Source organism: Prionailurus viverrinus, chromosome A1 (assembly GCF_022837055.1).
Source record: "Prionailurus viverrinus isolate Anna chromosome A1, UM_Priviv_1.0, whole genome shotgun sequence".
Lineage (NCBI taxonomy): Eukaryota > Metazoa > Chordata > Mammalia > Carnivora > Felidae > Prionailurus > Prionailurus viverrinus.
The window spans coordinates 130615760-130643262 of NC_062561.1; the positions used below are offsets into that span (position 1 = coordinate 130615760).

The 27503-nt window shown below is 37.5% G+C and overlaps 3 protein-coding genes across 7 annotated transcripts in view; 2 read left to right on the forward strand and 1 right to left on the reverse strand.

The window, feature by feature from the left end:
• The window catches only part of KIF2A (kinesin family member 2A), a 68397-nt gene extending 56981 nt beyond the window's left edge, over window positions 1–11416 (forward strand). For all 3 annotated transcript variants that reach the window (XM_047857883.1, XM_047857867.1, XM_047857873.1), the window contains 3 exons: window positions 1614–1715; window positions 3649–3784; window positions 6037–11416. In XM_047857883.1, the coding sequence (XP_047713839.1) occupies window positions 1614–1715; window positions 3649–3784; window positions 6037–6122 (324 nt within the window). In that variant the 3' untranslated portion in view covers window positions 6123–11416. The remainder of the gene's footprint in view (window positions 1–1613; window positions 1716–3648; window positions 3785–6036) is intronic.
• On the reverse strand, window positions 9392–20732 carry DIMT1 (DIM1 rRNA methyltransferase and ribosome maturation factor). 3 transcript variants are annotated; one of them, XM_047857893.1, is made up of 12 exons: window positions 20484–20732; window positions 20086–20159; window positions 18634–18720; window positions 16510–16571; window positions 16333–16426; window positions 16197–16246; window positions 14981–15104; window positions 14504–14596; window positions 13390–13454; window positions 12552–12615; window positions 11267–11373; window positions 9392–9746 (listed from the first exon to the last, which is right to left on the reverse strand). In XM_047857893.1, exons 1-12 carry the CDS (start codon window positions 20560–20562, stop codon window positions 9704–9706), a joined length of 942 nt encoding a protein of 313 aa, XP_047713849.1. In that variant the 5' UTR covers window positions 20563–20732; the 3' UTR covers window positions 9392–9703. The 3 variants fall into 3 exon arrangements, with proteins under 3 accessions (XP_047713849.1, XP_047713858.1, XP_047713867.1); XM_047857902.1 differs by having other exon boundaries at window positions 20500–20729; XM_047857911.1 differs by lacking the exon at window positions 20086–20159 and having other exon boundaries at window positions 20484–20729.
• A 106-nt stretch (window positions 20733–20838) lies between these two features.
• Window positions 20839–27503, forward strand: part of IPO11 (importin 11) — a 210594-nt gene continuing 203929 nt past the window's right edge. The window contains exon 1 of the mRNA XM_047867314.1: window positions 20839–20904. The gene's annotated coding sequence lies outside the window, so the exon portion shown is untranslated. The remainder of the gene's footprint in view (window positions 20905–27503) is intronic.

The following is a 27503-nucleotide window of genomic DNA, read 5'->3' on the forward strand; positions in this document are numbered from 1 at the left end:
ATGAGATTCTGACCTTAGTCTATCCCCCATTTCCAAAAGTTTTGAAGCAAAAGTATAGTTGCTTTTAGAATTCTTAACACAAACCTTGTATTGTACTTAGATATGGTGCCTTTTACGGATGTAGAAAGCCAGAACAAGATAGGCCCCCTCTGTAGCAGACCTTTTCTGTTTTATTCTTACATCTTTTGGGTTGGGTCTTTATAGGACTTTAATTTGGAGACGCTGGCTAGATGAGGAGAACTGATCCAGAGGTTTTTAAGCATAATATCATGAGTTCTTGCATTCTCCTCCATATTTGAGAGAGTGTGAGTTTTGCCACCCCTAGGAAACTTTGAATTTTGCCACCCCTGGGAAACTACCTTGAGGTGGTTCAGAATTAGTTTTTAGTTAAGTATTGGTGCATGTGCATGTTAAGTTTTAACAAGGTAAATTAAAATGGGATAGTGTCTAAGACTTGCCTTAGAGATAAAACCGACACAAGTACACAAACTAGAAGATAATAAAGTGCATTAGAATTCCAGAAATAGTTGCACAAACAAAAGTCTTCTAAGACAGCAGGGAAATGATAGGAACTTGAACAATATTTTAAAGCAAAGGAAAGAAGACATTCTGGGCTTTAAAGGGAGGTGGGCAGGTAAAATGAGTAAAGTTGGTTGAGTGTGTTTATTGGAGAGAGAGAGGGAGTGAGGGAAAGAATAATGCCTGAATGTCTTAATGAAAACAGATGCCTGTTTCCCAAAGAGAAGATAAAAAGGTCATTGGCTAACTTGAATGTATAAACTTGTAGTGATGGTAGCATACGATGAAAGAGTCACATGTCTCTTTATAATATTTAACCAAAATATGTACATATGTTTAGAATTGTGTATTTTGTTTGAAAAACATTGCTTTTTCTACTTACAGTTTATAAAGTGATTTTAAGTAAACCTTGTCCCTAAAGCCACATTTTGAGGAAATAAATCATTAGACATTGGGGTTGGGAAAGAAGCTCACAAAGAAAGCGAGGCTAGAGAAGTTTTCACTTGATGTAGGACCAAAATAGGAATATGTTATATTTATGTATGTGGATTTTTTGTTGATGAGGTAAAGTTGTCATTTGTCGGTTAAGATTTCTCTAAAAACTGGAAGCACGTTATATGGTGTAACTCAGAAATTAAGACTGAGTAAGAGTTGAGACCTTCCAAAACACTAATTTGATAGTCACAGTCATGAAAGACATTATCTTGAAATCTCTTTTCTGGTGGAAAGATGTATAAGACATACCTATGATTTAAATTGTTAGTGAAAATTAAACAATATTGAAGAAATATTTCAGCATCTTTATTGCTTTCAGTAAATGTATTTTTGAAAAGTTGCGCTGTTCCAAAAGAGATTGCCTTTTTAGGGTAATTCTGCAGTAAAGTCTGTGCTAAATGAAAATTATCTCTTACTTAATATGCTTAAATATGGGGTATCTTATTGTGGCTTTGCCTTTTATATTATATTTTCATAGTCTTTATCTTTCAAACCTCCTCAATTTCTAAATGGCATTTTTATAAGTGACCTAGAAAAACTATTTTTTTGTAACATTTAAAATGTAAAGTCCTAATTTTTAAAACTGTGTTCATCTTAAGGAAGAAGAGGTTTCCCCCCAATTGTTTACTTTCCACGAAGCCGTCTCACAAATGGTAGAAATGGAAGAACAAGTTGTAGAAGATCACAGGGCAGTGTTCCAGGTAAAGTTAAGACAGGACCTTACATCAAAATGTTTCTGTAGGGAAATTAACTAAAAACTTTCATAATACTTCGAATATCACACCAATCTAAAAATATACTTACTGTGTGTATGTGTATTTGTGGGATATATGACACACGATATTTTGAACAGAATGATTGATGGTTACAATGTTTGTTTTGCACTATGGTGAAAGAATCTGGTTTATTTACTACTGTTCTGTTTTATTTGCTTTCTTTAGTTGTCCATTTTTAGAGAAGGGTTGAACTTCTCCCCTCCACTATCCTTTTCTCTCTTGTTAGGTCAGTTTATTTGACAGCAGTAAGAAAAACTAAGGGTTATCAGAGTAGTTGAGGAAATACCTTTCTTTGATTGCTTTAGGAGAGGTAGGGTTACTGTCAGTGGCAGATGAGTAAGGGGTGTTAAGTCCTTGCCTGTCACAGCAACTCCTGACGTGTTCATCCCATTGTGTTCAGCCAGTTAAAAGCACGTTTACTTGATGATTTCCCTCTTGATCCCCCTATTGCCTTTTTAACAAGAAAATATCCTAGAGGGTGATACTTACAAGGAAGCGTAAAGTTTGGATATCATTATGGAAACTATAAATATGTTCTGAGAAAAAAGTGAACAATAGCTCAGTCTTTCTTTTGACCTGTGTTCTTTCTCTGATGTTGAAGAGATATTAACATGACTCAGCTGTAGACCATTTGAGCACCTGGATGAAAGGCTTAAAATATAAGTGAACTATTAATTTTATAAATTGAGAATAGGATGTACATGCATTGAAACTGTTACAGTTTTAGTCAAACTCTTACTATGAGAATCTATTTAAAGGCCTAGATGTTTAGATTAAATCAAGAAAGGACACTTGTAATTTAAGAAATTTGTGTCCTTTTGGAGCAAGGTGTCTGTCAAAAAAAAAGACCATCGTTTCCCACTCTGCCATTTTATGGTGAAGTCTAAAAAGTTCTTTGCTCTTTGGCAGAACTGGATGTTTTGAGTTTCAGTCCAGTATTCTTTTTACAATTCGATTTATTGTTCCTCCATACTGTGATCTGCCATTTCTTAAAATAGGGTTTTATTTTAAAAAAGTAAGTCGATAGCTAAGAAAAAAGAAAACATTGTGGGGGGTGTGTGTGTATATATTTTAACTGATTACATGTATAGTTTTCTAATAGATACCTACATTAGCTAATTCTTATGATACACAGTCCAGTTATAATTAGCCATTAAATTGCATTGGAAGCTAGAAAGTGCCCATTTTTATATCCCAAAACTCTTTAATTCAGAATGATCTGAACTGGTTAATAATCAGTATGAATCATTACATTGCTAGGAAATGAAACTCCTAAATTCCACGTTATCTAAAATCACTTAAGAATGAAGGGTTTCTTTAAAGCATGTGTGAATAGTAAGTAGCTACTATTTAGTGGATTCTTGGACTCTTCTAAAATTGGCTGTCCCTTATAGTTAAAATAATTTTGAAGAGCTGGTGTTTAACCACTGTGAGGCCACAAATGGGGATGTAAATGCTAGATGATTTACAAGTTCTAGGCTACCATAGACCTCATTTGATTGCTCAGTAGCTTTGTTATACCCATTTTCCCCCAACTTTAGGGATAGCTCCTAAAATTTTGAGAATTAATGTGCTCACTGATACTTACATGTTTGATTCACACCCTTACCCAGGGCACAGTAAAAGAAAAATGAAGTTCTCTTGCTTGGCTTATCATATTTGTGTTTGTGTTTGAATTTAAGGAAATATTTCTTAATTTTTATTCTGTAAATAAAGATGTTTTATACTTACTAAATTCTCTAGTTTTAGAGAATTCCATCTTCAGTATGTTTGATGATATTTAGCATATGCCAACGTTTTTAATTGGTCTTTGTCTTACAGAGAGGCTTATTGGATTGTTGAATTTTTGTCCTTTTAGGAATCTATTCGATGGTTAGAAGATGAAAAGGCTCTCCTAGAGATGACTGAAGAAGTAGATTATGATGTAGATTCATATGCTACTCAACTTGAAGCTATTCTTGAGCAAAAAATAGACATTTTAACTGAGCTGCGGGGTAATTCCTTTTTCATTTTAGTGTTTTATGTCTACTTAATATTTGAATATAATTAGTAGAGGATTTCATATTGCAAGAGGACATCTGAAATAAAAATTATGGGCACCATTAATACATTTCCAGAGGTATTTAAAGACAAACCAATCATTCTGGTTTTTTTTCTAAAAACATGGAGTATCATTTCAAGTGTTCTTTAGTTCTCTTTTCTCTTTAGGCATTTGTAAAGATAAAAGCATATTATGATTAAAGAGGGAAATGTATTTTAACAAATTTGTAAATTTTATACACTCATTCAGATTTTTAGTTTGATCGGCCAGTGCTTTTCAGAATGCTTTTGCTTAGATTACGTCTTTTCAGGGCCATCTCTTCTCCAGCCTCCTGTCTGCGTTCATCTTTTTTCTGTGCATCCGTGTCATGTTTTTCCTTTGAACACTTGTTTTAAAACATCAGGGGGAAGGTTTCAAGACCTTGAGCAACTCAAGACCTTTCAGCAACTATTCTTTCTGCTTTGCTAATGAGGGAAGCATGTGACTTACCCACATGCCTTGTCTTCTTGGCTTTTTATAATTAGGTTATCTGTAGCTTCAGAAATGCATTTATTGTATGTGCTTATTTCTTAGGCATTGGTAAATTAGTTGTCTCCATTTATATGCGAATGGACATCTGTGCATGTGTGTGTGAAATGCAGAGTGAGACCCAATTGAAATAGCTAGTTTTTAGCACCAAACTGGCTAAGTTTTTAAAGTAGGGTCTTTGTGAAGTTGGTTATTTACATAATCTATAAAGAGTCAGCAGTGACCATTTACCCAATTCAGAATTGTAAAAATGTAGGATTTCTAAAATTTATTTTTGTTTTTCATGTTCTTCATACTCAAGCTTTGATTTAAAGTGTTTTGATCATTTTTCTAATCTGTCAGAACTCACAAGCAGCTTATCTGTTCAGAACAGACCATAATTCTAATTTTTTTCTCTGTAATATGTGGTATTCAGTTCAGTTGACTTCCTTAATTTTCTCAGTATTTATGTATATCAAGCATATCCATAACTTTGAAGAAATTACTGTCTAGCTATTGTATTATTCAGTCCTTTCTTAGAAAAAAAAAATTCTTTTGCCCTTCAGAGATAATTTTGGTATATAAGAAGTATGAGAGCTTTTATCTTTGTCTTAGCGGGTATGAGATCCAGAAGTCCTTAAATTCCTTTCTAAATTTCAGAAGAGTTAATTTTTTAAATACTCCTGTACTTCTGAAGGGGGGAAAGAAATTGAGATTCCACCTTGAATCTTTTCTTCTAAAGATCATCACCTTTGTGCTGTTAGTGCATTTTAAGTTGGGTAATTTTTCAGGGTGCTATCATCTGCATTGTACAGTGCTTACCAGTGTCTTTGGTCTCTGTTGACAAGAGGACTGTGGTCACTACCCCAGTTGAAACAAACAGAAATGTCTAGATATTATCAGATGGGGGGGGGGGGTTGGTGGGAAACATCACCTGCAGTTAAAGAAAGGAGATGAGATATTTCTCATCTTCACAGCTGTTATTTGCCTGTCAGTTTACCTATTTCCTATTCTTATGTGACTCTGAGTTAATACATAAGAGTAAAACAGAATTGTAATACCAAAAAATGTATTGTGCTATAATCCCCCGCCCCGTCTCCCTTTCCAGTACAAAATAACATTTCTTTTTAAAAATTCAAACAGCTTTTGAAATTTCATAGCTTAATTGAGTAAAGTAGGCATTGGGTATAGAAGCTTCTTAATATATTGAGGAAAGAAATGTCTATAGTTTAATAAGACTGAAGGGTGCCTGGCTGGCACAGTCAGTAGAGCATGTGACTCTTGATCTCGGGGTTGTGACTTTGAGCCCCACGTTGGGGCTTCAGTACGGAGTACTGAAAAACAAAAAGACTCTGTTCTTTTAGACATGACTATACACATTTAACACACACGTATCTAGCCTGTCTATACTCCAAAAGGAATTCAGATAAACTAAAATTGAACACTGTAAAATGTACCAAGCAGATCAAAAAAGGTCAAGGTATAGAAAAAAAAACATAATTTCATGAATCTGTGGATAATGAAACTGTTGCTATAGTTGACTATTTAGTTCTGAGTTTCTGGACAGCAAAGAGCAAAAGGAAAGATCGTTAGTTAATGTTATGAAGTAAGACAGCTGACTTGATAGGACCCATGAAATTATATACTGTATTGCATGCGATGCAGTACTTACTCTCTTGTTCTTTTCTTTTTTCCAAGATAAAGTGAAATCTTTTCGTGCAGCTCTACAAGAAGAAGAACAGGCCAGCAAGCAAATCAACCCGAAGAGACCCCGTGCCCTTTAACTCAGCATTTGCTGCTAGAGGATCCCCAGAACCCACATTACTGTAACATACAGTGGTTCAGCTGTTAAGGGCCATTTGAAAGTTTGAAATTTTAAGTGTCTGTGGAAAATGTCTTGTCCCTTCACCTGAATGACATTTCAATTTTGTGAAACACTCCTTTGTCTACAAAATGCTTCTAGTCCACGAGGCACAACCAAGATTGGGAATAGTGAAGCATTTTGTTTCATTTACCCAAACAGTGATTTACTTTTGGAGATCCTTGCCAATTTTATTTTCTGTATGATGAAGTGAGATTGTGGACTTGATCCAGAGGTGAATAGTAGGGGGAAGCCACAGCATTTCCTTTTAACTCGGTTGAATTTTCGTAGCAAGACTGAGCAGTTTTAAATCCTTTGAGTGCATGCATACCTCATCAGTGATTGTACATACCTTGCCCACTCCTAGAGACAGCTGTGCTCACCTCTTCCTGCTTTGTGCCTTGACTAAGGCTTTTGACCCTCAATTTCTGAAGCACAGCCAAGATAAATTACATTCCTTAATTGTCATTGTAAATTACCTTTATTGTGTGTACATTTTTACTGTATTTGAGACATTTTTTGTGTGTGACTAGTTAATTTTGCAGGATGTGCCATATCATTGAATGGAACTAAAGTCTGTGACAGTGGACATAGCTGCTGGACCATTCCATCTTATATGTAAAGAAATCTGGAATTATGATTTTACAACCATATAATGTGGTTATAATTTTCTTAGCATTTTCTTTGTAAAGAACTAAAATATAAACTAGTTGGTGTATAATAAAAAGTAATGAAATTCTGAGAAGAGTTTTATCTTAGGATAATACATATATATATGCAGTGTGTGTTCCAGTGTGGTATTAACAGGACTAATAGTGCAATTTGATCCTTACCAATACCATTACTTAAGTTAAAGTGTCCATTAGCACCCCAAAATGTACCTTTTAAATGTACTGGTAAAGGAAATTGGCTTCTGATGCATGAATATTTACATGTACACTGAAAGTAGTCCATAATAGAACTGTTAGTTTAAGCCAAGTGTAGACAGTACATCACTCCCTTGAAAAAGAATTAAGCTAAAAAAAGAGTTGACTTTGCCTTAAAAGGCAGATCGATCTAACCCAAGCCCCATCCGTTACCTACTATGTGATATTTCATCATTATTTGGTGAGAATCACCAAATCCTCACCAATAAATTGGTCTAGGGTATGCTGCTTTTTAAATGGTGGCACTATTTTTACAGATTGCTACTCCAAGGAAGAAAACTGGCCACTTTTCATGTAAATATTTTGTTAAAAGATTTATATATCTCTCTAGGAGTTTTCCCTTAGTTCCTAGGATAGAGTCCAGGAGTAGATTAACAACAAAAAGTCTCCCAAGGATGTCTTGTTTTGATTTACTCTAAGGAACTAATGCTCATTCATTTGGGCCAAAGGGAAGCTATGAATAGAGAGTCACATGAGCCAGATTCCCTACTTCATTGTTCATAGAAAACCAGAGAGTAGTTGTGGGAAATCCTACACCATGGTGAAATGCTCCTCTGTAAACTTGAAATCTAGAACAAATGTAGATTTTCACAATGTGCTTATTAATAAATGATATCTATGGAATGAGTTTTAGAGATAATTTACTTCAGAACAATCACCTTTGTTTTGGAAGGGACTCAGGTTTTCTTGCAGTTGTAAGATAACGTTCTATTTGTGTTTATTTCAAAGAGAAGAGAAAGAATGAAGCAGTTACTGTGGACTTTGCAGCAGCTGCTTAAAAAGGTAGTTTTTGAGGCTAACCAACCTTCAGAGGACAATAGAGATGTGAACTTGCTCATTTTAAAGCACAGCAGATTCATCTTAATTTATTAATTAAGTAAGATGGGTACTATCTCTGGAAGGTCTCCTTATGTTCAAATATGTTGCCTTATACTATAATGGCTTCATTCTGATAAGTGATCAAGGTCTATAGAAAATTGATACCAGAAAAGATGTTGGTGGTTATAATCCAATCCTTCAGTTTTACAGATAGGGAAAACTGAAGGTCAGAAAAGGGACTAAAAGTCAGTTCATGAGGGAAGAGGAAATAAGAGGGAAAGCTGAATAAATTCTTAAAATTTTCCTATAAGGATAGAGATGGTACAAATGAATTTTGCAAAGTAAGTAGTTTTGTGATAATAAAAAAACCCTGCTCTTGAGGTATATTTAATATTTATGTAACAAAAGTGGCTTGATGCAGTATTATTTAAAGAAAAAATTTTTGGATCTGGATTAAACATTCTTGACTTTCTCAGACTTCTTGAAAGCTGATATTCCTATTAAAAAGTATTTATATAGGAATGTTTTACTATATCACTCTGAATCCAGATTTCCAAAAAAATCTGTTGAGGCAAACAACTTCCCTTCTAGGTTTACTCAGTGTACCTTTGTTAAAATAATTTGGAAGCAATCTTTCTATTAAGTTAGGTTTTTAAAAAGCCAATTATTAAGATATTTTTGTTAATTTCCTCATATAAATTATCAGCTACTATAATTATTACAGGACATTAATAATGATTTAAACATAGTAGCTAATTAAGACTTGTTTATGGTATCTATTAAAATTCTCAACCTGACATTTTAAAACTTAAAAACATTTTAAAAATAGCTTAGAACAGTATGTGAAAAGGTACTGGAACTTTTAATTTTCCGTAAGTCATGTGAACACTGGGAGCCTGTAGTTCTGGGAAAACGGCTGGTTAAGATTTTTTTTGTTTTAAGTAAGTTGAAGGGCGGAATTTTAACCTCATAGCCAGTTTTGATTTACAAAACCCTTTAGAATTTCGTTAAACTAGTGGCTTTCCCCAAGAAAAAAACCGTACTATCTTATAGTTGATTTCATCCTGGTTGAGCGTCCTGTTATCACAGTTGACGAAATCCTATCTAGAAGTAATGTGCCCGGCACCACCACACGGTGGCAGTAGCAGACTCACGCTTATCCAGAACTGTGAAGTAGCTTATGATGCTACAGGACAGCTTAAAGGTGTGGGCAAAGATAGAAGGTGTATAAGATGAACAGAAAAAATGAGAGAAGCAAAATAAGAAACAAGTATTTTATTGTGCACATGAATAAAAAGAAATCATACGGGGAATATGTAACTTGAGTTAAGCATATTTTAAATGTCTGACTGTTTGAGGGACAAAGGCCTACAGAGGTCCTCATGGTAATATATAACATAGAAAATAGAAGAGTAACATCATTATACAATAAACTGTTAGAAGTAAGTTTAAGTGTAAAGTTGTGCGTGCCTGCGGCTCTTAAAGATTACCGTGTAGAGACTGGACCCTGCCCTATGTTAAATATTAAAAACACCAAAACCAAAAAAAAAAAAAAAAACCCCAAAAAAACTTGGGTACTTAGAATTGACTTACTACCATAAAACTTCAGAGTAATAAATGGTGACAGTGGTAGTATTAAATCAAAACTAGTCAAGCACATAGTGTTCCAGTGGAGCAAAAGCATAGTTTATCTTCTCTGTTAGAAATGTATAGTTGCGGTTTCTTTTTCTTGGGCTTGAAAATTCTCTTTTCCAGATACCTAAGAAAAATGTATACCTTCTGCATTGAATCCATGTAACAATCTGAAAAAAGAAACCAAAATGAGATGGTATTGAAAAGATAATTTATAACCTATAACAATGCATAGTTCCTGTACCATGAATTCTAAAACAAACACATCAAACCTCTGAAACCCACCCACTCCTAACACCAGTCATTAAAGAAACTTTATTCTTCAATTAAATTTCTAAGATATATATTGGTTAAAAATCACATCATTTTGGTGCCTCTTTTGTCATAGCCTATATGTCTTAAGTCATGGTGAATTTGACCAAATTATCTTAGACCTCCACTATCCAGGCATAAGAGCTCACTGGCACTTGTGAAGCTGTTTGGAACTGGAGACTGAAGAGAGATGAATGGCTAATCATCCACGTCCATTTTTCCTCTCTGGGCTCACTATTACTAAGGTTCAAATTAAGTACTGACACATTGCTTTTCTCTGGATACCAATGTATTTATTGGATCCTAGTTAGCAAACTGCATATGCTTAATAACCTTGAAGAAATTTGGTGAGAATGAAAGAAAATAAGATGAAATATTTCTTTAGACCTGAGATTATTTTCAGGATGGTGACAGTTCAAGATGGATTCGAATGTCTGAAAATGGAAGATCGGTTCTTATGAATAATTTCAACTCCTATGACTAACCCCTGATAAAGACTCAGTAGTTCTGCTAGCCTGTCGATGTAAAATATAAATCCCATTTGTCTTAGTTATATAGAACTGTTTCCAGCTCAGAAAAATCAAACCAATTCCTTTGGTAACAATCTATCCTCATTTTTTATTCAGCTCCTAGAACATGGAAATTTTAAATATGAATCGGCTAAAATAGGCAAAAACTGTGCAGTACGTGATGGTTTATTAGTTAGGAAATCAGTTTTAGTGATTGAAAACTGTGAGTATAGGTTAATAACTACCTGGGTAACTGAAGCCTTATTTTGCTTTCATACCACTTACTTGTTTAAGGAAAACAAAGTTTGGTCTGCATTGCCCAGATAGTTATGACACCCTTCTTTTATTTTAGGTGTGTAGAACTTGCCTCCGTCTACAAAACAAGTAACTATTTTATCAAACCGGTTGGTTAGAAATGAAAACCAGATATGATTGTAAACTGGCATTATTTCATGTGTAGGATCTGTTTTAACAATAGCTATTCCCATCAGAGAAAAAGAATGAGATGCAACTATCTCCATTATGCTTCTTCTACCTTCCAGGCTACTATGAAGACACACATTAAGATGAACTATGAATGGGAGTTGGGGGAAGAGGCTGAAGGGGAGGAGCACACACACCACAACACACATTGACACAGAGGCTATCTCCAGGCTCGGACTGTTCTTTATTACTGTTCTTAAAATGTTCATTCTGCTGCAACTAACTAGCCTCCATCTTCTACACCAAATACTATTCCATGCCATGGAAGTGCTATGCAATAACTCCAGGTAGCACCTTATACCGCTTAAAAGCCTTTAAATCTCTAATCTGAGGGTGTCACAGTAAAGAAATGTAAACACCTTAGGAAAAAAGAAAAATGTAATTACCTGATAAAGTCATCTATGTCCATGGAACGGGCCCGCTTGTCACTAAAACCTGTGCTGGTTAGGATTTGCTGTATTTTATCTGCTATGCTGAAATCTTCTGGTATTATCTATCAATATAAGATTCAGAATAAATGAACAACATATCTTTAATGAAGTCACGTTGACTCTTTTTTGTTTGTTTAGCTCAGTAACTGATAAAATAGTCACCTTTATCTGCTTACGACAGTTTGAAAAGCCTATTTGTACAGTTAATAAGACTCGGACCACCAGTTATGCGGTGGTTCTTCAGTGCATACCATATACTCAGAAAACTGGATGAGTTACTCATGTATACTCCCCCTTTTCTTAAAAATTCTGGATGGTCAGTTTCAGGATTAAGGTACTTTATGTCACAAAATAAATCAAGCTACAAACTAAATTTTAAAGCAGGTGTTACTCGTTTAAAAATAATCTCACATTTTCTTGGCACAAATTTAATTTTACCAGCCAAATTTTCTCAGAGATAACCTCCAACCTTTGAGAATATTAAATATTTCATACCACATTTTTTTCTCCAAATATTTTTCTTAATCCAGTTTAATGATGCTTTATGACTTTGTCCATAAGAAGAGAAACTGAAGGTAGCAATAAATTAAGCTATATAAGATCTGAGTCCAAAAATACAATGGAAATTTGCTTTTATCTTTTTGCTGTTTAATTTGAATTAAAAAATTATCAGACATCACATAATTACTATATAGTTATGTGTAGGTGGGCTTACCCACATACAACATTGGTTAAGGAAAATGTTGCACAGATAATGATGATAAAGAGGCTCATGACCAAAAATCTATTCAGCCTATACTTTAATTATGCCAATTTCTGGATTAAAAAAAAAAAAGTTACAGAATGGTAACTTTAAATCTGGAATTGTTACATGAGCAACAAACAAGGAATGATCACAATTCAGAGTATAGCGAATGGTACATAATTTGAGCCGAACAAACTACACATGCCTAAAGCTTTAAGAAAATTACGAGTCAACTGAATCTCTTTATGTCTAAGAACAACTGTACAGTTAAACTTAGTGGTGTAATCCAGGCTGCTCAGCTCTGGTCCAAGAATATACCGCAATACTGACATATTAGGGTTCAATATTAAGGTTGTGTTAGTTAAATACCACTTTTCAGGATCACATGGAATGTGCAAAATTAGTAAGCTAGCGATGAAAAGGAGTAAGAAGTAGAGGGGCATTTTGAAACAGCAAATCGAAACCAAAGAGACCACAGAAACTTTTTTTGCTTACAATATTATGGACCGAACAGTGAATTCTGTAGTTTTTTTCCAAAAGCTGTTGCACTGCATTTGACCTATAATATAAAGGAAGTGATATCACTATTACTCCAAAATCAGAGATTATAAATAATTTCCTTTCAGTTTATTATAAATTTAAATCTATGTTCCACATGGTAAAATTAAGGGACTAAAAAAAAGGTGTTAATATTTAAACTTGTGAAACAACCACAAACTGGTTATATTTAAAAGGTAAAGTTTCCCAAGTAGGTCCCGTGCTGTCAGTGGCAGCCCGATGCTGAGCTAGATCTCACGAACCATGAGGTCACGACCAGAGCTGCAATCAGGAGTTGGATGGCTAATTGAGCCACCCAGGCGCCCCTTTTTAAAATTCTTAAAGGAGTTCTAGACTCTCCACAAAACCACCTCAAAAATAAAAAAAAATTGAAATTACAGCTTTCAGAACCTCTTTTTTTCCGTTAGGCCTCAAATTGCTCTTACAAAATTTTTTCCAAGTTAATAAAATTGCATCAATTTTTCATAGGTGTGGAAAGGACCCACTACCCCATTTTTCCAAGGAAAAATGAGACAGATGTGTGGTCAGTTTTTGGGGTTTTTTTTTTTTCCGTTTTGCCAAAAAACCTGATCTAATTCCAAATTCCTAGGAACGTTCTTTGTTAAATTTTCCTGCCTCCCAGAGTACCAAGTTAGTGTAAAAGGTAAAGTATATCTGGACACGGATAATCTTTACACTTTAGGATATCTGTTCAGGTATCTGTTACCAAATTCTAATACTTAGCAGTTTCTACAGCAATAGTCCTTCATATATCATAAATGAGAAAAATTCTCACTTAAATGCCGCAGACAGTGTCTTGTTCTTCCTAACAAAGGTGATCCTTACTAGGCCATCCCATTCCTGAAACAGAAAATGGATCATTTGTTATAAAATATCAAACCTTGCCTATGTCTTCTAGGTATTGTCTTTTAATACATAAAACTGAAAAGAACCTTCTGGAGTTCTGTATTTTGATCTAGCTGACATGTGTAAAAAAGTAAGATATGTACTTGATTTTTGCACTTTTGTGCACTTCACTGAATATTTTATCCTCAATTTTAAAAATCAAAAAAAAAATTATTCCACATCTGAATAAAGAATGTGACATTTATTAAAATCAAAGTACCATTTTCAAAAAACATGATTCCAAATAGGATTTAGAATATAGCCTATGCAACATCCCCAAACGACCCAGAAGAGGTAACTAACCAGTCCATTTACCACTGGTTACTGACCACACAAGAAATCATGTTTTCATCCAAGCCGACCGCAGTATGGTTTTACATCCAGTGATCTAACTACTTAATTGCAGAAACATGAATTTTGATTAAAAACTGCTACCCAGAAGATTACTCAAATCCAACTATTTTTATTTTATCTTGTTTTCTATCTTGTTTATTCAAATTTTTATTTGAATAAGTCAAATAGATACAGGTTTTCCATAGTTATACTCTTTAGTATGCAATTATGCACTGGCATTCTATTTTTTTTTTTTTTTTTGAAAGACAGAGAACGTGTAGGAGAGGGGCAGCAGAGAGAAAGGGAGAGAGAATCCCAAGCAGGCTCCAAGTTGTCAATGCAGAGCCTAGCATGCGGCTCAATCCCATGAACCATGAGACCATGACCTGATCCGAGATCAAGAGCCAGGGGCTTAACTGAGCCACGAGGCAGGCACCCCTGCAATAGCATTCTAATCTGCACTTTTTGCAAACATTTTCCATGCTTTTTTGTGCTTTTCACAATGATCTTACATCCAATTATTCCATCTACTCAATTACACAGATGTCATAATTAGCATTTTCCTGCTTGGACATTTAGGTTGACTCAATATTTTCTGCTGCTAGAGACACACATCTCCCAGCTTGGTCTTTTTTCCGACTTTGTTGACTGACCTAGTATTTTAATCTCACCTGAAAATTGATAGGTGGTGGTGGATTCTTGGGTTCTATTCTTACGACACTGGATTCCACCTTTGGTGGTGGCCTGAAATTGTTCTTTCCAACCTATTAATCAGAAAATAAGGAATCCTCTCAAAAACTGCTTGGTTTTTTTTTGTTTTTGTTTTTTTTTGTTTTTTTTTGAGAGCGAGAGAGCGCATGTGCACGCACCCACAGGAGCAAGGAAGGGGGAGAGGGAGAGGGAGAGAGGCTTAAGCAGGCTCCACTCTCAGCACGGAGCTTGATCCAGAGCTCAATCTCACGACCCTGGGACCATGACCTGAGCCGAAATCAAGAGCCAGACACTCAACCAACTGAGGCAGCCAGGCACCTCCCTCCTTTTTTTTCAAATAGTTTTAAAATAGTGATTAAATATGCTTTCCTCACAGAAGGCACAACTAGATGCTCAAGGATGAGGTAAGCCATATTATTTCACTAACAGTCACTTACTTTCATCAGATGGTCCACACGTGCTAACAGCTGTGTATTGATTGATAGTCTGCAGTATAATTTATCTCCAGGCTTTGCAACTAGTCGGAGAGCAAATTCTCTTTGAAACATAAGTACAGCACATCTGAAGAGACAGTAGTAGAAAAGAGTAAGGAAAATGGTCACTTTTAACTGTAAACGTACCTTAACTTCAATTAATTGTCTTAGGTGGGAAATAGCAGTGCAAGATCTGCAGTTAGTGAGAATTCATTCAGCTGCTGAGAAGGCACAACAGTTTCAGATTTAGCTTTATTACCATAAAATGATCCATCTGGCTTTTCTTTTTATAATGGCTGCACCTCTAATCCTTGCATATGTAAGCCCTCGGTGATCAGATGAGAAAGTATTTCAGATAAGCCCGAGTCCATTACCCTTGCTAAGAAAACAAAACCCAAACTAACAAAATTGGCTCAGGAGCCCAGTGGTATTTATAGGGTAGCAAACACCCTTATGGAAGGAGAGGCAGGAGAGACAGATTGTGACGTTGGCGTCCTCCGGATATAACAGGTAAGGAATGTGGACTTTTTATTCGGCAAGCAATGGGGAGGCTTTTCGGAGGCTCTTGAACTGGAGAAGAGCACCTTCAAAGCTGGGCTTTGACTTTCAAATTTTTTTGACAATGAATCAGACCAGGAAATACCTTTGACATTGCAGGCCACGCCACAACTATCTGTATTATATGTGTTTTAATGTAACTCAAGGAAAAGTTTCATAAAATTATAATCACCTGGGCCACATGCAATGCATGCTCTCTGATATACTCTATACTATGTCATTAAAAAAAATGAGTCATGACTCAAGAAATTTAAACTACTAAAGGGTTTTTGACTTGGAATTTGAAAACCCCTGTTACATATCGTGCTAGAGACCAGTTAGGAGACCACTGCAATTGTCTAGACATCAGGTAATAAAAGAAGTCTGACCTGGACTAATGGAAAGAGTATTAGAAAACAGGGAAGGGCTGCCTGGTCTCAGAAGCGGGATTTATACCACACCTCCCCCAAATAACTATGTCAACTGAATAAAAAGGAAAGAAAGACCTCCATACAAGTAGATACTTTCTACAGAACACATTCTTGATTCTCCAACAGTTTTTTAATTGAATTGACTTTCATCTTTGGCTGTGTTTCATCTTTGACCCAAGATATGGCAGTAATTTTGGTCTTTTGTCACAAACCTGAAAAAAGGTCGGTGCAGCAACAGCTTGAAGACAAAGGGGGAAGAGATCTGTAAGAGAGTTGACGAGTTACTTCTGAGAAAGACACACCACAGAAGTATGTTTGTAGAATGTTCCCAACAATTTGGACACATACCTGATATGGCAAATTTGCCACACAGGCATCAAAGAATGGCAAATCTGTTTTCAACACATCACCCACCAGTACTTGAAGTTTGCTGGCCAGAGGCCTAATAATAAGGAAAAAAAGCAATTAAAAAAGATAGTGTTTCACAAGATTGAAATGCACTCTAATTCTAACTTGCATACTCACGTGCCCTGAACTCTTTTGTGAAGTTCAGCTACTAGTCTTGGGTCAAGTTCACAGGCAATTACCTATGTTAAAAAACAACACAACACAAAACAAAAATCGGTATTTGGGGGTAAATTATGGAGCGTAAATCTTGTTATCTCAGTCATAACTCTTCCATGATTAAGAGGAATTAAATTTCTTTCCCCAATTCTACCATCAATATTCCTTCATTTATACTCTACTATTTCAAACAAAAAAAACCCCCACCATTGAGATAAGTAGACTCTACTCTGAGTGGCACCTGTTCAATGGCTCCCCTTCTTATGGGCTCTGGTAACACAGTTCCCTCCTTGTGCCCCTTCAGGCCTCTGGATAGTAACTCTCTGGCTGTTGCTGGCCTGTGGGTATTTCACTAATGTGTACTGGTTCCCTTAACCCCACTTTGAAATTTTGGATGCATTTAATTGGAAACTGAGACACAGAAGGTACCAGCAGCAGCCAGGCAGTATCCCAATCTCAGAGACTCATGCTTCAGCTCTTCAGATCTGCTTCTCTAGCACCCAATACTCCAGCCTCCTTGCTTTGTCCCCTGTAGCCTAGAGGCGGTACCTACTCTTCGTAATTATTATTTTTGGGTTACTTCAGTGTTTCCATTGTATTCTTTTAGTCACCTAACAACTTTGTAACTAATTCCCTCTATTAAATACCCTGTATTGAAATATCTAACATGGGTTCTATTTTCCTGACCGATATATCCCATACTTTTTTTTGTAATCCATTTTTTTAAATTGAGATATAGTTGACATATAACATTCTATTAGTTTCAGGTGTATAGCATAGCCTATATTTATATTGCACAATATGTACATATTTTGAAAAAGTCTAGTTAGCATCCATTACCACACACACAGTTAAAATTTTGTCTTGTAATGAGAACTTTTAAGATCTACTCTCTTTGGGGTACCTGGATGGTTCAGTCGATGTAGCGTCTGACTTCGGCTCAGGTCATGATCTCACTATTCATAGGTTTGAGCCCTGCATCGGACTTTGTGCTGACAGCTCAGAGCCTGGAGCCTGTTTTCGATTCTGTGTCTCCCTCTCTCTCCACCCCTCCCTCACTTGCGCTCTTGTCTCTCCCAAAAATGAATAAATGTTAAAGAAAACAATTAAGAAAAAAAAAAAAAAGATCTATTCTCTTAGCGACTTTAAAATATACATACAACAAAAGGAGCGCCTGGGTGGCTTAGTCAGTTAAGTGTCTGACTCTTGATTTCAGATCAGGTCGGGATCTCATGGTTGGTGAGTTGGAGCTCTGTGCTGACAGTGCGGAGCCTGCTTGGGATTCATTCTCTCTCTCTCTCTCTCTCTCTCCCTCTCTCTGCCCCTCCCCCGTGCGCTCTCTTTCTCTCAAAATAAATAAATAAATAAATAAACAAACAAACATTATATATATAGGGGCAGCGGAGTGACTCAGTCGGTTGAGCGTCCAAATTCAGCTCAGGTCATGATCTCACAGTTCATGATTTCAAGCCTTGCATTGGGCTTTGTGCTGACAGCTCAGGGCCTGAAGCCTGCTTCAGATTCTGTGCCTTCCTCTCTCTCTGCCCCTCCCCTACTCACACTGAGTCTCTCTCTCTCAAAATTAAATATTAAAAACATTTATATATATATTATATATACATGTTATTAATTATAGTGACCTGCTGTACATTCCATTTCTAGGACTTACTCTTTTTATACCTGGAAGTTTGTATCTTTTGACCACTTTCATTCATCTTGCCTACATCCTGCATATGTGTTTTTTAATTAATTAATTAATTTTGAGAGAGACTGAGCAAGGTAGGGGCAGAGAGAGAGGGAAAGAGAGAATCCCATGTAGGCCCCACATTATCAGTGCAGAGCCCAATGTGCGATCCCACGAACCCCAAGATCATGACCTCAGTGGATATCAAGAATTGGATGCTTAACTGACTGAACTACCCAGGTGCCCGTTGCCCATATTTTTAAAGATAAAGCTTTTAGCAAAGGATCAAGGGTTGCTGTTAAAATAACAGCAATTAATTAAAAATAGATTTCTATTTGTAAACCAGGTGAGCTTGCCGACATAACGATTTCTGATACCAAAACACAAAATTCCCTTTTTACCTTTTTTGCCTTTTCTAGCAACTTTACAGTCATATTGCCAGTTCCAGGTCCAACTTCCAGCACCACATCAGTTGGTCTTAAGGCAGCCTGCGAGCAAGCACGACCACGTTAGCTTTACTAGCACACATGAACAATCATTTAATTTATACCTATCTTTGCTTAAAAGCATATGGTTAAGAGATCTTATTCTGACTCCACTGTTATGAGTCCTTCATGATCTATGTGCTTAACAAAATTTTCTCTTTAACGTTAGGTGCAAGTGGAAATCTATCACCTGTTGTTGTTGTTTTTTAATGTTTATTCATTTTTGAGAGAGAGAGAGCACAAGCAGGGGAGGAGCAGTGAGAGAGAGAGAGAGAGAGAGAGACAGACTCCAAAGCAGGCTCCAGGCTCTGTCAGCACAGAGCCCGATGCGGGGCTCGAACCCATGAACTGTGTGATCATGACCTGAGCTGAAGTTGGATGCTTAATTGACTGAGTCACCCAGGTGCCCCTCTATCACCTGTTTTAAGTTGGGGCAGTTAGGAGTCAGAAAACAGTTAGGAATCAGAAAAGCAGGAATAGCTATTCTTTCTGGGAATGGCTTTCTGTTTGCTATCTTAGAAATGATTCCAACAGCATCTTTTCACCAACTCTGTCACTATCAGCAAGTTCAAACAAGAAAGGACTATATATGAAGAGCTTGCCTGATAATTGTAGCATGTTGTACCAGCATTTCTCAATTTTCAACTCAGTATAGTTTCAGGGATAGGAATACTTAGAAATTGTACACAAACCTGGGTGTTTGTATGTACAAAGCTGCAGTGTCCTGGGTACACACCTTTCATCAGACGCTCAAAGGAAATCCATGAGCCAAAAAGGTTAAAACATTAGGCCTTCGTTTTGCAAATGACACTAAGTCAAGATGAGATTCTCTAAATACATAATGCTCTCTCTGTAGCTCTGGGATGCTTCCTTTGTAACCGTGAAAATATCCTGTACCACATAAATTTCATGTTCTAGTACCCAATCATCCAGAATAGTAAGAGAACATCCATAACCCATACAGGAGGCACTGGATTGTACCATATAAGGTTCTCTGGGGGAAAAAAATTTCCCAAGCTGTCATTAAAACATCTTTTTAGGCACTGGAGTAAACAAAAATTGATAGATGGTGTCTAGAAAAAGTGATTAGGCATAGAGTAATAATACTAATGTGGAACTGAACAAGTCCAAATGTCTACCTATGAGGTAAATAATCTACAGAAAGAATTTGGAGGCAGGAGAAACCCAGACCTACAGAACAAAGCAAATCATGCCAAAGACAGTCTGTAAATCCTAGACAGTTCTTCGATTCATTCCACAAGTATTTACAGAACAATTGTTTTGTGACAGACATCCTCTGTGCGTCTTAGTATTCCTAAGAACAAAATCAATAAGCCCACAACTCTCATTTTCCTCTTCCACACCCACCTTATCGATAATACTGTTAACAATGAGAGGGTTTTTCAAAATATGTTGCCCAATCCCCGTGTTGAACATGAGTCCTGGAAGAAAACACGGAAGAGCCTTAATTTCCCGACGAAAAGTAGACATTAGACCGTCCTAGAGAAGAATGCAGGGTGGTTGGGGGAAGGTGTCTGCGCCAACCAGAGGCACCAAACGTCATGCTAGGAGCCTAGGTGACACCCTGTTCAAGTCCACCCCTTCTGCAGGAAAGGAAGCCAGAGGCTGCGCAAGGCCTGCGGCCGTCGATCCAAGAGCGCCGCGCCACTGGCCTCACAGTCCCGGCCCAGATCAGGGCCCGCGCCCCCGACTATGTCCTGCCCGGTGATCGGACCTGAGCATAGCCCCTTCCCGGCTGTCCCCACCTCCGGCGCTCTTCACCTCCCGGCTCTGTTTAAGTCGATCGCGGCGGCGGCCGCTCGTCCCCGGCTTGATCTTTGGCATCACCACGGGCGCGGACCTACAGGCCTTGGAGATCAGAGAGGACCAAAGCCGGCTACCCCGCACTACACGTGGGAACTTGCCACCCCAGGAGTGCCTGCACCACTCCCCGCCACGTGGGGGATGGGGGAGGGCCCGGCCCCTGTTCGCCCTGGGCCCCGCCCCCAGAAAGGGGAACGACCTTGAGCCCAGTGGTCGCCGGGAATTGTAGTCATGAGCAGGCGGAAATCCTAAACTCGAGAAACTACAGATCCCAGAAGACACCGCGCCGCCGATTCTGGCAGTTAGGATTGGCTAGTTTAGAATCGAAGCGGGTCTCTCGCCTAACTGCGCGGAGTTGGTCAAGTAAGTTTTGGGGTGGTGATCTCCCCGTTGTGGAGGAGGTTTAAATTACGCGAGGCCTTTAGGATTGTGGATGTTTCCCTCAAGCCAGGTCCTGGATCGCTGAAATCCAAAAAAGGTGTCTTTCCGTCATGCGCCTCCCTCCTGTTTCCCAGCAAATTCTGGGGTGGGAAACCTAAGATTTCGACATAAGGAGCTTGCTCTTGGGGCGAGCGAGTTCGCCTCTTGGGTTGTGGAGAGGAGCTCCGACAATGTTAACAAAGTTACTTTGCTTCCTTTTTGTGCCATTCATTAATTACCTAAATGTTTATCGGGCTCCAACTATTAAACTCTACTGGGTGCTGGAGATTCAAAGTTTATACAGGAAACCGCTCTTCTCAGTCTATTCTATTGGGAGCGAGAGGCAGAAAGTCCGAAACGCTGTAAATGTAGTAAGTATGGATTGAGTATTGTTGTAGTACAGTGTATCTGACTGTAGGCTCCATGCGTACAAGATCCACATCTGTTTGGCCACGTTTTTTATTTTTTTGTGTGTACTCTATTTTCTTGAAGAAACGGTTTGAATTACCAGCGCTGCCTCTTCCTTGCTAAATTAACACGTGTGCGTTCCCCAGCGTTGGCCTCTCTTTGCTGTTATTCTAATTCAGTAAAAAACTAATAACCTTAGTAGCATCTTCAACTACTTATGACATTTCACTAATCATTAATTTATTACACAATTCTGGAGAATCTACATTATTCCAGGTACTGCGTCAACTATTAGGAATAAAAAGCGACGTGATCTCTGCTTTTAGGGAACCTTCTGTCAAGAGAAGGAGACATGCAAGTTATTACAATAATAACACCATTTGGTGTTCAATTACATGCCAGATATTTTGGGTACATTATTTCATTTAATCTTTTCAAACAAGTCTCTGGAATAGGTCTTATCATTATATCCATTTTACAGATGAGGACGCTGAAGGATAAAAATGTTTAATATCTTGGGGCACCTGGGTGGCCCGGCGATTAAGTGCCTGACTCTTGATTTTGGTAGGCTCAGGTCATGATCTCAGTGTTAATGGGATACAGCCCTGAATCCAGCTCTGCCCTGATAGTGCAGAGCCTGCTGCGGATTCTCTCTCTCTGCTCCTCTCCAAGTTGTTCTAACAAGATAAAAAAAAAAAAAAAGAAAAAAAGAAAAGCTTACCTTTAAAAAAATTAATACCTTGCTCAAGTTCACACAGTAAATGACAGATGCATCTGTATTCCAAAGATTGTGTATTTGTAAAAAAAAAAAAAAAAAAAAAGGTATGATCATAGCACAGTGAGGAACATTTTCAAAATACAATATTTGAGTGGAGTCTTGAAAGACAAAAATTAGCCAGGGCAAATTTGGGAATTCAGAGGAAACCGTACTCAGAAAGCGAAGATATAAACGAGTATAAGGGAGAAAAAGAAACGTGGTATAGCTGAGGAATTAATAGGAAACGTAAATAGGGGCTTACTGCAAATGGCCGAAAATGTTACGCCAAGGAGTATTGGTAGAATCAAAGTAACCATTTTGCATTTTCTCCTCCTCTCCAGGCTGTGAGAATTGTGGGACATCACACAGTACCATAGGTAGGAGATATTCATGGGCTCCACTTTTAGCTGGGTTTTGAACGCTGCCCAGCCAGTGCTTTTGAAATTCCTCTAATCCTCTCCCATTCTCCGTAAAAGATCTTCAAACCTGAATTCTTCTCAGGCCCGCTTGTCTACCACCTCCCCAGTTCCCTTTCGGCAGAAGGCCCTGCCTTTTACTTCACAGAAGAAATGCAAGATCACCTCAAGGACATGCTCATTTTCCTGGGTTACTGTTCTGCACTCTGGGGATACAGCCGTGAGCAAAACAAAGCTGTTTTACCCTCTAGTGGGGAGAAAACAGACATTCTGAAGGTGGTGATGAACATGTGGGGAAAAAAGCAAGGCAGAGGAGCTAGATAAAGATCAACAGGGTATGTGGGAGAGGTTATTTTATATAGCATGGTGGGGCGAGACTCCCATGATGGGGATAATTTGATCAGAGACCTTCGGGCACAAATCTAAAAGTGACTCACAGTACATCTCACACTCTGGCCGTTTCTGCTACAACTAACCGCAGGACAGTGAGTGAGGAAAGCTTGAAGGTAGGAGATACTGTGAAGGTAACTACAATGGTATGCTAGAAAGAAAGAGGGGTGCAGGTTTTGCTAGGAGAATTCATATGGATAGGCCAGGGAGAGCTTGAAATTTTGCAGTGGGGAGATAGCTCTACCAGTTGGAAAAAAAAAGTGGTTTAGCATTAAACTCATGGGTGAGTCTGTGTCCTAGACGGAATCCCTCTTTTCATAGTTTAGGATTCTGCAAAAAGGAAGTCCCCCGTTTGCTTTTGCTAAAGAGTAAATAGGGTAGACCGTAGGGATGGAAAACCAAATGATAGCCAAATGCTACTTTTTTAGGCGTAAAATAGCAAGACCCTCCTAGAAGAGGCTACATCTTTTAAGCCACAGAAAACAAAGGGACGGAGGTGACGGTGCACAGTTACCTTGCCTAGAGTCTAAATTAGTGTTTGTCTAAATATGAATCTTCGACCACCTGCATCAGAAACACTAGGGCACATGTTATGGGCTGAATTGTATCCTCCCAAAATTCATATGTTAAAGCCCTAATCTCTCGTACCTCAGAATGTATCTATATTTGGAGATAGGACCTTCAAAGAGATGATCAAGCAGGAATGAGATCACTAAGTTGGGCCCTAATCCAACGACTGGTATCCTTTTAAAAGGAGGACGTTTGTATACACAGATACCAGGGTCATGTGTGCACAGAGAAAAGACCTTATGGGCACACGGAGAAGGTGGCTATCTATAAGCCAAGGAGAGAGGCCTTAGGAGAAACCAACCGTGCTGACACCTTGATCTTGGATTTCTGGCTTCCAGAACTGTGAAAAATACATTTTTGTTTTTGCAGGGAGGGAGAGAGTGCAAGGGAGGAGGAGGAGAGAGGGGGACAGAGGATCTGAAGAAGTGGGTTCCACACTGATAGGCTGATGGCATTGCCCGATGTGGAGCTTGAACTCACACCACAAGATCATGACCTGAGTTGAAGTCAGACCCTCATCCGACTGAGCCACCCAGGTGCCCCTATATTTCTATTCTTTAAGCCCCCCAACTTTTCTAGTGGTATTTTCTTTTAAATTTTTTTAAATGTTTATTTATTTTTGAGACAGAGAGAGACAGAGCATGAACAGGGGAGGGGCAGAGAGAGAGGGAGATACAGAATCCGAAGCAGGCTCTAGGCTCTGAGCCAACAGCCCAGAGCCCGACGCGGGGCTCGAACTCATGGACCATGAGATTGTGACCTGAGCTGAAGTCGGATGCTCAACCGACTGAGCCACCCAGGCGCCCCTCTAGTGGTATTTTCTATGGCAGCCCAAGCAAACTAATATAGCACATAATGAAAATTTACATTTCCAAGCCCCACCTTGAACATTCTGGATCAGAATAGGATTGGGCCCTGGCAAATGCATTTTTAACAAACCCTCCAGGAAAGTCTGATGTACACCAAAGGTAAGGATTTATTGCTTTCTGCAATAAAATAAAGTATGTTGAGGAATTTCTACAGAAATGAAAGAGAATGGGGAGGGCTACCATCATAAGCACAGGGGTCCCCTTATTACATAATTACATAAATAAAATGGCCATATGACATCATCTTTTTTTTTTCTGTTAGTTTCAAGATGGCATTCAGAAGTGAGACAAAATGGGATGCACCATGGATCCATGAATCCTAGAAAGTTGTGTGACACTGGGTTATGAGCTGCATTAAAGAAATGAGAATTGGAAATTGATGCTGGAATGTATTTGAGTTATCTTTGCAGCCACGAATGGCTTTGAATTATATAATCTTATGCTTTTCTGGTTCATGTTTATCTCCATTGTTAATTAAAAATATTTATTTTTCAATTTGGAATTGCACAATGGATTCATTGCCATTTTTATTTTATTTTATTTTGTTTTTGATATAATGTGTCATAACTGGAAAAAGAATTATAATTGAGGTGCCTGGGTGGCTCAATTAGTTGAGCGTCCAACCTCATCTCAGGTCGTGATCTCGTGGTTTGTGAGTTCGAGCCCCACATCGGGCTCTGTGCTGACAGCTCAGCACAGATTCTGTGTCTCCCTCTCTCTCTGCCCCTCCCCTGCTTGTGCTGTGTCTCTCTCTGTCTCTCAAAAATAAATTTAAAAATGTTGAAAAAGAATTATAATCACAGTTGCTTTGGTAGAAGAGGCTTACTTAAATTTACCAGCATGCATGAAATGATAACATTTTAAATGTGCCAGGGAATACAATAAGGAATAACAATAAAATGTAAGCATTTCCCTGTGTAAAATATATTTCCTTATAGACTTTTAATGTATTGAAAAGCCATAAGAGCGCCTGGGTGGCTCAGTCAGTTAAGCAGCCTACTTTGATTCAGGTCATGATCTCGCAGTTCTTGAGTTTCAGACCCACTTTGGGCTCTGTGCAGACAATTTGGAGCCTGGAGATTCTATCTCTTTCTTTCTGTGCTCCTCCCCCACTTGCAATCTGTCTTTCTCAAAAATAATATACATTAAAAAAAAAGTAAAAAAAGAGAAAAGTAAAAACATTAAGAATGTTTGAATTTCACACTTTTAACACATTCATTAACATCTACTGTGTTCTTATGAAAAAGGAGTATAATTCGCTTGGACAGAAAACAAATTGAAATCTAATAATATCAATGGTTCAATTTGATTAGAACAATGAACGTTATTATTATTGTGCCAATATTCAAATCTCAATGGTAAATAAAATACTACCTTACAAAGCTGGACAATTTCAAAAAAGTACCTAGTGTCTTAATTTCTACTAGGCTGTTTAAATCTTAACAGAAAAGTATAATGAAATTTGGCTGAAAGAAGTTAATATACCTTGAATATTATGGGCAAGATTCTTCTATAAACATACTCTTAACTTTTTTTCAGATCATTATAAATGCTATCTTAAATTAAGGAAAATAATTAAGAAACACAATTATGGTCTCTGTTTATTATCAGCAGGAGTCTAAACATTGTCACTGAATATCTAATATCTAATAATTGTTTCTCCCCAAAGTGTCTGTCAGATAAATTTTTTCATATCATCCCCTTAAAATAGTATGTATCGTGTTACAAAATGAAATTTTTTGAAGTTTTACAAATATAACAAAAATAAATTATTATCGTACTAAGAATTCTACTTGTGAATTATAATAGAGCCTGTTATATATTTTATTTTAAGATCTACAGTTATATATTTTTATATTCTGTTTTATGGATTTTGAAGTGCTTTTCACACAATTTAATTTTCAGTGAAACCCTGTGAAGTTTGTTAGGGCAAGCATGATTACCCTATTTTACATAGGAAGAAACTGAGTCTCACTAAGATTAAAGGTACTTGCTTGGGGTCCTTCAGGTAGTAAGCAACAGAGGAGGAAGTGGAAGCCTGTGCCCATCCCACAACAGGACACTTGCCTGCATCTGTGAGCTCCGTCGGTCTGTAGTTTCAGCTGAATGTGAACATTTGAGTCAATTGCTCTCATCACTTGTGGGAAAGCAGGGAAGTAAAGCATACTGAGTCATTCTAAATCCAATTTTCCTTTTAAAAAAAATTTTTTTTAGACGTTTATTCATTTTTGAGAGAGCGCAAACAGGAGAGATGCATAGAGATAGGTAGACAAAGAATCCAAATCCGGCTCCAGGCTCTGAGCTGTCAGCACAGAGCCTGACACAGGGCTTGAATTCACGAACCATGAGATCATGACCTGAGCCAAAGTCAGACACTTAACTGACTGAGCCACCCAGGCGCCCGAATACAATTTTACTTTTTAATAACAATCTAATATACTTTTACATTTTTATAATTTTGTACTTTTATAATTTTACTTCAACAATCTAAATCAATTTTACTTTTTAATAACAATTTGATCTAAGATTCATGATAAACAAAATACATTGTAAACAACATAACAAAATACGTTGTAAACAAGATAACAAAACCAAAAATTTAACTTGGAAAAATCTTGGAAAATACAGAAACTAGGAAGAAGATGAAAAATTTACCTATAATCTCTCCATGCTAGGATAAACTCTGAACATTTTGACATTCCCTGCTTTCTTCTGTTGTTTTAGCAACACGTAACATAATTGAAGTCATACAGTTTACTGTTATTTTTTGATAAAATACAGTAACATGAAAAGCACTTTCCCAGGTCGTATAGTATTGATCACCAGTATCCAAAGCTGCTGAGGAAGATTTCCTCTTGTGAATGTGTAAGAGTTTACTAAATCATTCTCATACCATTTTTGTAAAAGAAGAGTCATGCACACTTTAGTGCATATGTGAAAAATATTTTCTGTCTTTTGATGATTTCCCTATTACAGATTTCCACGAATGGAATTATTTTGTCAAACTGTATGGACATTTAAATCTCTGGGTATATATTAACAAATTACTTTCTTCTTATTATTATTTATTTGAGATAGAGTGGGTGTGAGCAGGAGAGAGGGACAGAGGAAGAGAGAGAATCTTAACCAGGC